General features: G+C 37.7%; 1 protein-coding gene across 1 annotated transcript in view; it reads right to left on the bottom strand.

Annotated features, from left to right (window-relative positions):
* Positions 1–11246, bottom strand: part of WDR19 (WD repeat domain 19) — a 39429-nt gene extending 28183 nt beyond the window's left edge. The window contains exons 1-9 of the mRNA XM_008937685.1: positions 11128–11246; positions 8778–8893; positions 8096–8211; positions 6667–6747; positions 4308–4420; positions 2908–3081; positions 1706–1776; positions 776–948; positions 557–671 (exon numbers count right to left, since the gene is read on the bottom strand). Of these exons, the coding sequence (XP_008935933.1) occupies positions 557–671; positions 776–948; positions 1706–1776; positions 2908–3081; positions 4308–4420; positions 6667–6747; positions 8096–8211; positions 8778–8893; positions 11128–11240 (1072 nt within the window). The 5' untranslated portion in view covers positions 11241–11246. The remainder of the gene's footprint in view (positions 1–556; positions 672–775; positions 949–1705; positions 1777–2907; positions 3082–4307; positions 4421–6666; positions 6748–8095; positions 8212–8777; positions 8894–11127) is intronic.
* Positions 11247–12912: the final 1666 nt, after the last annotated feature.

Raw genomic sequence — 12912 nt, 5'->3', positions numbered from 1 at the left:
TTTCCCTATGCAGCTCTTACTAGTGTTCTTACAGTTTTGATTAATTTTTTATAAGTCAGAAAAGGTGATGCTTAGAGACACATGAAAGCTTTAAATCCACTGTCTAAAATTTGGACCATATCATAACTAATTTCACCTTACCCCATGCAAACAACATGGGAAAACTGAGAATTTAAATCCTCTTATCATACAGTCCCTGGCTACTTTACCCAACTTCTTATTTAAAGGCACGCTCAAAAAATGTCTCAAAAGCCTAAAAGTCATTCATTGCTTAACAACGGGATCTGAAAAAAAACCACAAACCGAAACCCAAACCAAACACCCCCACCCTCTATACTTCATTACCTTGAACGTGAAGTTTTATTTCTATTATTTACAAAGGCTTTTCACAACTGCTTAGGGTTGTTAAGGTCACTATCCTAACAGGACTGGAAGGCAATTCAAGTTGTTATTTATTGTACAATGTGGAATGTTCAGAACTGCTAAACTCAATGCAGAATTCATAAAGTAAGACACAACGATGCAGCATTTTTAAAACAACTAAATTTATGCTTACTATTCTCTCCAAGTGCATAAAACCATGCCCGATTGTTCATTCCCACAGCCAAATGATAAACACCAACAGCAACAAAACTGGGCTCTACTTCAACAGAGACTGTGACTGGTAGCTCCTATAAGAAAAACAAAACAAAACAAAACAAAACAATTTTCACCCATTATTAATACTGACTTTACTTATATCTAAATGAAGTTTAAAAGGAAGAGGTTATCATACTTTCTCCACATGATTGGCTACAGTAACTTCAAGAAGAGAAGTGAGGTATGCAATCCGTGTACTGCAAGCATCTCCAAGGATTGGAAGCTTTGTCAAGAAAACATGGAGGGATCCTCTTCTCGTAGATACCGCCAGCAACTGTCCATCATCTGTCCAAGCCAGCTGATCTACACCTAAAACATTCACAAGTTTTTGCAAAAAAAAATAAAAACCAACCAACCAACCAATGCTTTCTTTAAATAGTGAAACCAAGAAGCAATTATTTTAAAATGTGAAAATGGTAGGAATTCATACCTAGGAATATATGTACTAATGTACTCACACATGACCAATTAATATAATTCCAAGAGTAACTGGGATCACTCTAACAAAACCCATTATTTACTAATTTAACATTTTCCTAAGAGTGAAGACTTAACAAAAACTGATTTACTGTCACTACAAGAGGCGATAATGGTGACAGCCCATTACCCGAGTACATAGTCTTGTGACAGCGTTCTGGAAGTCACAGACACAAATCCTGTGTATCAGGATGAGAACAGTTTATGTATTGTATGTCAGTAAAAGAGATGCTGAAAAGTATAAAAAAACCTCCACACACAAAAAAAAGGAAAGAAGAAGAAACTAGTCAAATATATTATTTTAGTAATCTGAATATCATGAATTAGAAATTCAAAAATCAAACTACTAACCAATCAAATATTCTGAGAGATGTACTTATACTTCGAATGGATAATGTAAAATATGCTCCTGTTTTCCTATTGGTTACCTCATAAATACAAAAGTTGGGAAAGAAGGAATTTATGGTAAATCCCATATTTACACAGTTTTTCCAACAACAGTACTTTCAGTCATGTAAACAGAAGCACCATCAAAATTCTGTTTTACCTAATTTGTAAAAATCTCTAACCTCATGGAGACTTAACATACCTTTGTTTTCATCATCCAAGTTAATTATAGCATACATTTCTCTGAGGTCTGACAGGTCATGGATTTTAATGCTGAAACAAAAATAAACAGTCATTCTCGGTAGAATAAATATTGGTCACTGTAAACTGGAAGAAAGCTCACCCAGTTAAGACAGCCTAACACAGCAAAAAACAGCAAAATGCTGTTTCCTAAAAAGCATCACACACTCACTGTTAGCCATCTCTCTTAAGTAGTATATCACTAACTCTGTACCAGAGGGTTTGCTCAGAGAACTAAAATTTGAGGAAAAGGCACAAATTCAACCCGAAAGAACTCAGGGTGAGAAATACACACTGTTATTCCTTTTTGACCTGTTACAATACAGGCTAGATTGAAAACACATTCCTGATGGACAAACACTGCTTGGAACACAGATGCAAAAATCTACCTTTCAATCCTGCTTCACATAAAAAGGAGAGAATAAGAGTTAACTTATGGTATCATGTACTCACTACATGCTAAAGTACTCCTTAAAGAAATAGTAGTTATTGTACAATAGCTGAAGTGCTTGAAGTTGCACCACACTTTGCTCATAGTTCTACCACACTTGATGGGCAAGTGTCATAAATCAGCAGTCTGATAAGGTCTCACACAGAGGACAGTCTGACTCCTACCACCACTTGGCTCCTTTTTTGCTAAACAATTCAGGTATCACAGATTCAGGGAGTAACAGATGAGGAGCTAAAGGAGGTATTAAATGCACAACATATTTTGGAAAAGCTCCCATTCTCTTTATTTTTTCCTTAATTGCTTACACATTATACTCCAGGGAGGATATCAGCATACTTAATACAGCTTTAAATGAATCATTCTACTGCTAAGCAGTTGCTTATGTCCAATCAGTAAGTCATAGTAAAGAAATTTGGACATCTTTGTAGCCAAATAACATCACACAGGAAGAAAGAATCAAAAGGAATAAGATAGACTAAAGTTTAATTTGTTTACAATTAATTACAACAGAGTTAATCACAGAGATATTAGTCAAAATTAGCTTCTTCTAACTTCAGGCAGAGAGGCAGTTCCACAGAGCAATTAATTCATCTCACCTTCTCTGCACTGACTTCTTAGTGAGTCTTGAAGCTTCAGGGATCGTGTCTTTAATGCCTAACAGCTACAGTTGTATGAGATTAATTCCATTCTTCATGTATAAAACTACCACTTACCAATTGTCTCCACACGATGCAGCTTTGTTTAATGACTGTGATATAGCAATGCTGCTTAGATTATCCTTATGATTATGAGCTTGAAAGATTTCTTGACCTATCTCACGAATGTGTGTAGAAATGACTACAAAACATCCTCGTGAGAAACCAACCATAATGTAGCCATCACCATACCTGTTACAAATAAAAAAAAAATAAGCAAAGAAAGCGTTCTATTTATGCAACATGCAAAACACATTTTCTTTCAGACTATGGGGGTAACTGTCAAAACATCCCTTTAATAGGAAAAATAATCAAATTATGGGAATTTATAGATACAATGTAGAACAGCAGAGTATAAAATAAATTATGGGAAAATCAACCAAAGATTCTTAAAGGACAAAACCATGTTTGTCCAACCAGAGTTCACCTGTAAATCTTCCTTCTCTTTTCTACATTCTATACTGCTACTTTACTTTCAGCAAGCTGCATACATGGCAGTGATACCACAAAAAAGACCTCTGGTATCTTCATGAGATTAAGTATGGCAGAAGATGGAAAATTCCATTTCAAGGTTCTAGGTCACATCAAAGCTATACCAAAAATAATGCCAGTCCCTGTGCCCTTAAGGCCCACTAATGCAAACACAGTGGAAGTACCAAAGCTACAATCTTCTTTGTGAACAGATAGTATGTTCACTTTTCATAGTGTCAAGTTGAAGTAATGAGGTTAAGGCAGAAAACAGTTAGAGGGTGTAAAGATGAATTTGAGCAATAGCTTATCAGCTTAGTGGCAAAAAAAACCCCCAACATGGTAAGGGAAACAGCCCAGGTACACAGGTTTTCTTACATGACTGTAGTGTAAAGGGATAAATGTCAATTTTGCATTGACTCAACAGGCATTAAAAGACACAGTGTCTGCGACTTTAAGATACAGAAACAGCATAGCTACTTTTCGGTTATAGAGTTGAAACATCTAGCTTGGGATTTCTTCAAAGAAACTTTACCAGTTGAATACATAGCAGAAGCTACAAGAACTTTGCACAACTTTGTAAACCAACAGACTAGCTGAGGGATACAACTGCACACCTATCTCTTTCATCAGTTGCTCATCCAAATAGAAAGCAACCCATAAACCCCCAGTTTAACCTACTGTCAAGATACCAAGAGTATTAGTATTCTAAAACTGAGCACACCAACAGCGATTGTATTCAAAAGTACTGTTTTCATAGCCATTGAATTGCCAAGTAAAACAACGACAAAATGTAGACTTGTGTTCAGAAAAGAATTATTAAAAAGGCTACAATACCTCCAAGAAAAATCCAGTGTAAGCAATGGGTAAAGGATTCGATTTCCAACATTTATCAGAACTACTGCAAAATTATTAATACTATAATGCCTCATTAATAAAGTTCTGCTCACCATCTGTAGGTGACAATACTGCCATAAGGCTGCTGAAATTTCAGATCAATTGGGTTATCAGGATCGTCCAAGCTAAAAAGAAAAAGAGTCTTCTTGCCGATCACTACGCTTACCTGCCAATGAATGAAAAGAGAAATTAGCTTGGTAAAAATGGCATCAATTTAAAAAAATTTTTCTCATCTTCATGAGAAAAGGAGATTTAGGATTTCCAATAATCCTTAAGAATCTCGTGGATCTGCCTTCTAAATCTTTATCAACACAGGACGAGATTTTCAGGATATTTCCCTTGTGAGACAGGGTTCACAGATCTAAATGCAAGCCTAAGAGAAGACATCCTAAATTCCAGAATTTTCCCTAAAGAATCATTAATTCACCACCATTTCCTCAGGGGAAAAGGCAGCAGGTCTCGTGGAGTCATCCTGTTGGACTGCTCACACTTGAACTACAATGTGTTTTTTGATCCACAGAATTTTTATCTAGGAGGCGGAAGGGAAGACTCACAACACTGCTATCTCAAGTAACTTGCTGAGATTTCAAAGACAGAAAGACAATTCCAAAAGAAACAGCCTGTTCAGTGTGTATTAAACATACCATACTTACAGTGTGATATCAATCTAGGTGAGTGCATTTTATTTGATGAATCCCATAGAGATGTTGGGCTTCCTGGTGGAACCTTGAGGTGTTTTTTTTAAGATTATTTTTGTTAATAGAGTGTGTTACTATCAGGCAAGAGTAAAATACTCATTTTAGAAAAAGCAAGGAGGAGTAGTTTGTTCCACTTTATTATTTGACCAAGACACTCCAAAGGGCTATTTACAAGTTTACTTTACCTTCTGTTCTAGCTCTGCTTGTCCAAAAAGGAGACTATAGATTATTCCTAAAATAAGAGCTGGGAGAATGAAATACAAAGCTGCTATTTTTTAAAATGAGAAAAGAAGGTGTACGTCCATTAACACAGAATTACAAACTTGAAGTCTCACCTAAAGCTATCCCAAATACAAAAAGTATGATTTTTGCCTTTTAAAGCAGTTTGCTTATAATTCCACTGCAGCATAACAATGAAGTATTTAAGAAATACTATTTCTTAAGCTCTTCTAAGAAATTAAAGGAGTTATCTTACATTATAGGGCAAGATGTTAACCTTAGTACTACCTATTTTGAACCATCTTGCTGGTTGGTGTTTTTTTTTTTTTTTTTTTTTTTTTTTTTTTTTTCCCGGATGTCACAACTAACAGCCTGGAGGTGACTATTACCAAGCCAAGGCCCGCTACAACAGCCAGCTAGGCAATAGGTACTACGTAGCTTAGAGCTGCTGGTAGACCATCCAAGCACAAACACCAAGAACTACAGAATTACTGAATGTTCCCTAATATTCTACAGCAAACTTGAGAGCTTTAATAAAAACCATATAAAGGTTAAACTACTGCAGGCCCCAGGAAGCAGCAGCAGAAATCAAGACTGAAGTACTCTGTTCCCTGTTCCTACATTTTCAAAATATGTGTTAATTCAATTTCCCTAGGAAGCAGAAAACATTTCATTCCATGCAGAGAGGCAAAAAAATTCCTACAGGTCCTTGACAATGTACACATGGGGAAAATCCTTCTTGACATCTATACTCCACAAATTAAATCCTACTGTGAGGATTTAATTATGTTGTATAAAAGTATAGATCTGGACATTTTAACCAACTTTCTATCCATGGTTTTTCTATGCCTTCTCTTGGTATTTCATAGCTGATCATTTCACAGTATGTTCTGGTAATAGTTATCATTACTCCATTTTTCAGTACTTCACCACTGACCAATCTGATGGAGTTGTATTAGTTCAAGAAAGATGATGAAGACAAAGAAACTGTAGCCATTTAGACAGAGACAGGATAATACTCACACAAGTAGACTGACACCAGGGCTTTTAGTCTCACTGATGCTGAGATTTGTGTAAGAAAAAAACCTAGAGAACAATGATCTGCTCCCAAAACTGACAGCTGACAATCTGCCCCTGAAAGGCAGCAGCTCTGCAATTTTGATAATCTCGCTGCACTTCCATCTATCACATTGCATATACTGTTCCACATTTATATTTTATGTGCTTAAGTCCCTGCACACACCTCCATCTATTCTGTTAACTACCAACCCAAACCCACCCTGTTACCTGTCATGTTGCTAACTGCTGCACTTTTCATCAATACATCCTTAGCAAAAAACGGGGGATGGCTTTACTTTAAAGGAAAGTTAAAATAAATCCTCAACACCAAATTCTAAGTCAAGGAGGAATTGCTTCCTGGCCCATACTGGCTGCCAGTAGAAACCTTGAAACACCAGATTAACATTTTTTGTGGTATTTTGTATTGAATTCTTACTGTGCTTTCCTTGGCTGATATTCTTTCATCCGTCTTCATAACTGAGAACTGCATATCACTGGGATCTGAGCTCACTGAGGTCTGCAAGAAAGAAGTTTGGACTGAGAAATCAATACGGACAGACCTGACCTGGCTTGAGCAGAAACAGTAATCTAGTTGCTCTCATAGTCAACACGAGGTTACACAAACTCATAAGCAAGCCTTGCTTCAGCTTCTGCTTCTACTACCTAAGCCAGCTAGGCAGAGACATACCCTAATAAATTTATTAGGGTATTCCTCTCCAGTTGTGATCTTACGACATAAAGATGGAAGCATATGAAGTGAACTGTGAAAGATTTGTTCTCTGAAAACCTGAAGTGAAACACTATACATTAAAGTCAAAGTGAATTATGTTTGTTTGCACATTATGCAGCAACTGTCATTGCTCGGATGGACTGTGATGGGTGTAAACAAACAGAATGCCTGACCAGACAATCTGTGTGTCCATGGAGGAAGCACTGGAATCAGCCTCTCAACAATCCAATAGAGGTCCTGCCTAGGCACAGTCCTTGCATCATAGAGGCAAGATCTTTGTTGAGCCAATTGTCTACTTTTAGCCTGTATCTGGGTCTAAACCATAGTAGCTGCTCTATCACCTGATGACCCCTTCCCAGCTAAGAAGGGGGATCAGGAAAAAGAGAGGAGACTCACAGGTTGAAATGAAAATGCCTTTAATGAAAAAGCCAAACTAATACCAATACCAGTATAAAGTAAATGAAGCTATACTCAGCCCAGCAAACGTATGGTGGTCACAATAAATGGGCAGTCCTCAGGAGCAGGAAGGGGAGCAGGGTCAGGAGGAGCCCAAGCAAGAAAGCCCCAGCAGGAAATTGCCTCATCCTCAACAAACTTCCCCCTTTATCCTGAGTATGATGTTTATGGTATGGGATACACTCATAAGGCAGCTTGGGTCAGCTGCCCTGGCTGACTTCAAACCACTAATGGCCTGCAGACCATGGCAGGCCTATGGTTCTGTCCCAGCAAAACCAGAACACAAATTTAAAGCAAAACTAACACTAAAAGTCCTTCCTAAACACCTTGTAAACAGTCATGTGAGAGGTGTCCTGTGCTGCTGCTGGGGAAGTCAACTTAGGAGACCCCTCAAAGGATGCTCTTGTAACAGATACAGATCAGGACCAAGGATGAGAAGCACGTTTATGCAACATGACAACAGCAGAACTGCAGACACTCTAATATCATAAATCATGTTGCACAATACAGAGGCTCAGATGTTGACATATGCCCTCATCCTACATGCAGTCTCACAAAGGCTCTTTGTCCTTGAAAGCAGCAAGACTGAAAAGGCCTAAGCTCCCATAGGTCCCAACTTTCTCAGGAACCAGGAGTATTAATGTGTGCCTTAAAATCAAATGGGAGTTACAAATACTACCTGTCTTATAGTATCCCCTTCCTGATTGCTTATAGTAATCATTTTGTCTTCACCACCTAGAGCCAGAAGGTTTTCAGTGCTCCAACAACCACAAGTAATCCGCTTAGTGTGCTTACCTGCAAAAGAGAGAAACCTATACAATACAAATGAACACAACCACATGACAAACCTGGGATGGAAATATGCTCTATTCAGCCACTCAAACACAGACTGTCAGAATGTGAAACAACTTGTGAAAGCTATTACAAATTCAATAGTGTTGTCTTTTTTTTCCAGTCTGCATCCAGCTGGAAGTCTTTTGACCTGACAGGAACTTGTACAGCCTCTTTTCTTGCATTTCTTCACATCAAATCTCTCAGGACTGTGCTATATTCTTATTCTTTCTGCTCAGAGGTACTCTAAGCAGGTAAGAAAAAGCAACTTAGCAACCAGAACAGCCACATAAATCCTTTGCGAGCAAGATAACAAGGTTGTCATGAGGCAGTATCAGGTATGTGTATATGTATTTTTAATCTACTATACTATAAAAATACTCTGTTAAGTACAATGAAACAGAAGGTGCAAGTTGAATATGAGCACATTTCTAACTTTCATGTTCACATATAGAACTAAAAAGGAATCTAAGTATATTAGCAAAATTTCACTTTCACATGTGCAAGTGTAGTTTCAAACCAAAGCATACCCAGAACAGGAATCTTGCGAGAAGTCTGATGGTTATAGATAAGTAAGTTTCCCTTTGTTGTTCCAACAGCGAGTAAAGTTCCCACTCGAGACCATAATAAGAAAGACATTGTATCCCTAAAATAAAGAAAAAATTTACTTTGTAGAGATTCCTCTCATGTGCTTACATATAAAAAAATTCCAAGTGAATAAATCTAGTTCTAGTCAATGGATTAAGAAACTTAGGAGAAGACATTTTAACCTGAAGTTTCAGATATAGCAGGGTCTATTCTGGTGTATATTTAAGGGTGCACAGATAGATAACACACATCACATTTAAAAAAAAGAAGCTTCTTATGAAAACCAATTTTAATCACAATTCTCGAAACAGTGCAATTACTTCCATCAATGCCTCTCCTATCTTTTTACTGTAAGCACACAGTACCAATTTGAAACAAATTTCAGGTAATTAATTGACATATGAAATGACCTCAAATATATTATCTGGTTTGCTTGTGAGGGGTTTTGTTTGTGCTCTTCTAATTTCAAAAAGAGGAGAATACCAGAAAAATCTGATTATCACATTGTTTATATCTCTTAGTGCTTATTCTGCTTAAGCAGTAACACTGTGACAAAAAGAGGATTAGGCACTAAAATTGATATATAGTATTCTAGCATGACTGCCTCCAGTAAGCAATTTACTTCAGATATTAAAGATCATGAAGGAACTGCAATAACTGCACACTTACTCTAGTTAGCATACCTTCTATACTCTGTTTTGCTTACATACTGGCAAGTTGCTCTTCCCCCCAAAGTATTTAGCACCTCCTTTCCGTGTGTGAACATGTGGTCTATTGCTTCACACAGTATAACATGTCTATACATCTTCATAAATTGCTTGGACTATAGTTTAAAACTGACCTATCAAAAAACCCCAGATGCCTACTTGGGAAAACTTTACCCTCTCCCACAATATTTCATGCCAAAGTTGATGTATTCCACCAGAAAAGAAGATTATAAGCAATAATCATAATAACATCTGTGCTAAAAAGGCATATTGTTGATAATACGTAATAATTAACAAATAATGGCAAAAGTGTAATTACTAAGAAATAACTGAGTAGTCCACAAATCAAGACGCCTATATAGTGCAACATATAATTAATTAGACAGTAGGGAGAAGTTATCACTTCAAATTTCTCATTTGTATGTACAGTCATTTACTTATTTTGAAACTTTTCTAGCATATGACTTACAATTATGTCAAATATGACTGACAGTCTTCGAAACATAACTTCATCAAAACCTGTACAGATTAAGTCACTGTGTATTGTGCCTGAAATTGCAATTCTTTTACTTTTCCAGGAGTGGAATAACTTGTATAGAAGACATTTTTCATTTCAGTACAGTTTAAGTTCAGTTTTGAAGTACATGTACAGGACACCAAGCTGTAACATATGGCAACATCCCATAATCTAGTATCATATATTTCAAAATTAATTTTACAAGACAGAAGTGTACGTTAATGGAAATATGGAATATTTCCATACTCCAGACATGGAGTTTTCAGCCTAAATGTTGAAAAATCCCACCGTCATAGAAACCAAAATTACCCCCATCCCCCAATTTTTCCAGCTGAACAGTATTTTTTTTTATTTAATGGATGAAACACTCCAATTTTGGTATCTTTGATTACTTAGAAAAACCCTACAATAAAATCCAGGGGAAAAAAAAAAACGTAACACAAAGGAAGTTTAGAAACGAAAAGCTAAATCAGGAGTATTTGTCTCAAGTCAATAAAACAGAAGCAGTATCCAAAGTTAGCTGTTTCTCTACTCCAGTGAGTGCCCTAACAAACACAGGACAGATTAATTTCCACTCTCCTTCCTACAGAGAAAGTGCTTATGCAGAGTGCAACAGTTTTGTGGAACAGATTCAAAGAAGCTAAAAGTTTAATTGTTGAACCAAGCTTATTTGTTAACAAAATGCTTGATTGTTATGTAGGCCTCAGAAGAATTTTATGTCTGTGGCCAAATTCAGAGAGGTAGGGATTTGAACCTTTGAGCAGGATTGCCTTAGATATCTCCTCACATCCTAACCCAGCCTGCTTTGTGAATATCTAAGGGGAAATAAATCCTAGCACCACTAAAAACACATCCCTTACTTTTAAGCTTTTACCTGTGTGAAATAATTTGAAGAAAATACAGTCGGTGCAGATACGCAAAAAAATCACCCATCCTTGTTGCTACCCCAAAGTAGAAACACCACAGGGAAGCACTCTTGAGACAATGATCTTTGCAATACATCCTCCAGGTCAACAAGTGATGGTGGTCCAAATCTACAAATACACACTATGAAAAAGACTTTCTTACCTCATGCCACTGTCTACTTGGCTTGTTTTGTTCGTGTTTGCATCCCACAGAAATATGGCACTAGATTTGTCTGTGATTATTGCTAAAATATCTCCATCCTTATCCCAGTCCATAGCAACACAGTTACTGAAGAAAAAAAAAAAAAAGGATGACTTTCACCAATAACATTGAAATATGTTTAGAAGTGTACAGAAATAGTCAGAATTTTTCAGTTGAAGCTCCTGTCTTTCCTTTTCCCTCCCAAGCAACTCCATGACAGATTTGTTTGTATGTATTTATTTGCAGATTTATCTCTAAAGGGAACTAGTATAGCAACCACACCTGTACTCAAACTTCAGTGAAATAACATGGGCTTAAAGGAAGGTCATACAGAAGAGACTGCTGCCTACATTCCAGTACTTGAAACACTGCCATCTTGATTTTCTAGAAACGCTGAAAATCCCCTGTAAGGTTCTGCTTTGTTAGAGGCTATTCCGTGTTGGGATCACTTTTCTCATAGTTTAACAAGCATAACAAACTTGGACAAGAAACCTATGCAGTAGCAGGAAAAACCTCTACTTACAAATAGCTCCTGAAATGAAGAGAACAGCAGACTTACCCAAAAGTCCCTGGTGAATTTGCAACGGTGTTGTTGACAACACCTATTTAAAGCACCATACACTGCAGACTAAGAACCTATGCCATCTGACACAACTCTTCTCTTTGTAGGTAAGTGGATAGTTTCGCGTTAAAAAGGTAACTCTGTGAGAAATTTCACTCACTACCACTCAAATGAAAACTCCTAATGCAAGCAATTTCAAAAGTGTCCTACTAAAAAAATAAGTTGCTGTAAACTAGTTCAGTAAGCCTTCAGTTCCAGTTTCTCCTGTCTTCATCTTTTTAACACCTGAAATGCTGGGGTTTGAACCCCGAGCCCCGAATTAAGGTTGACATATGGGTGATCCCCACAGCCCTTCATACAGAGGTGGTGAATTTGCCTTATGGCTTCCCCCCAGGGTGCGGCCGGCCCTGCAGGGAGAGCCATAAGGGAAATGAGCCCCAGGGGTCCCGCAGTGAGTTGACAAAGGTCAGGTGTATGCTTGGGGATAAAAGCTGGGACCACTGACAGGGAGTCAGGGGTTCTTTCCTGAACCAGGAAGCTCTGTGGAGTGCACTCCACAGAGCAGACACTCCTGACTCTCCCTGAAGCTGGGCCCCAGTCTGTTTAGGCCTTTGCGAATGCGGGCAGATTGGGTGAGAGTCGCCATGTGGGCACCTTTTTCTTATATGTTCAACTTGCTGGTTTGGCTGTTTCCCATGCCAACTATGGGAAACCTTGGTTCACTGTTCATACCACCTGTTGTGGGCCAAGTCATGTCTTTTGTGGGATCGTTGGGGGTGCTGTCGTTTATGTACCAGCTGATTGACTTGTTTGTACCCCCAGCGATCATTCATGGAATGTCCTTTTTGCTTACAATACAGTCTGTGTATTGGTTCATCTTCCTGCTGGCTGTATCATTCTTGTTGGGCCTGGTCATTGGCAGAACAACACCTTAACAGTTTATTCTAGAGAATAAGTGTGGTCTGTTCCCAAAACACAGCCATACTGAATACTTAACAGCCAGTCAGAACATCAAGAGCAGGAATAACAAGGACAAAAAGAAAAAAAATAGGGAAGCCCTCAAATTGCCAAGTAATAAACAAAACAAATTCTATCAATATAATTGTAGGAAGACGCTTATAACATCAACAATTACAGCAGAGAATATTTGATGTCCTGAACTCCATTCTTGTGCAAGAAGTCTA

Source organism: Merops nubicus, unplaced genomic scaffold, assembly GCF_000691845.1.
Source record: "Merops nubicus isolate BGI_N331 unplaced genomic scaffold, ASM69184v1 scaffold5980, whole genome shotgun sequence".
Taxonomy (NCBI): Eukaryota; Metazoa; Chordata; class Aves; order Coraciiformes; family Meropidae; genus Merops; species Merops nubicus.
This window is presented reverse-complemented; position numbering and strand designations above follow the sequence as displayed.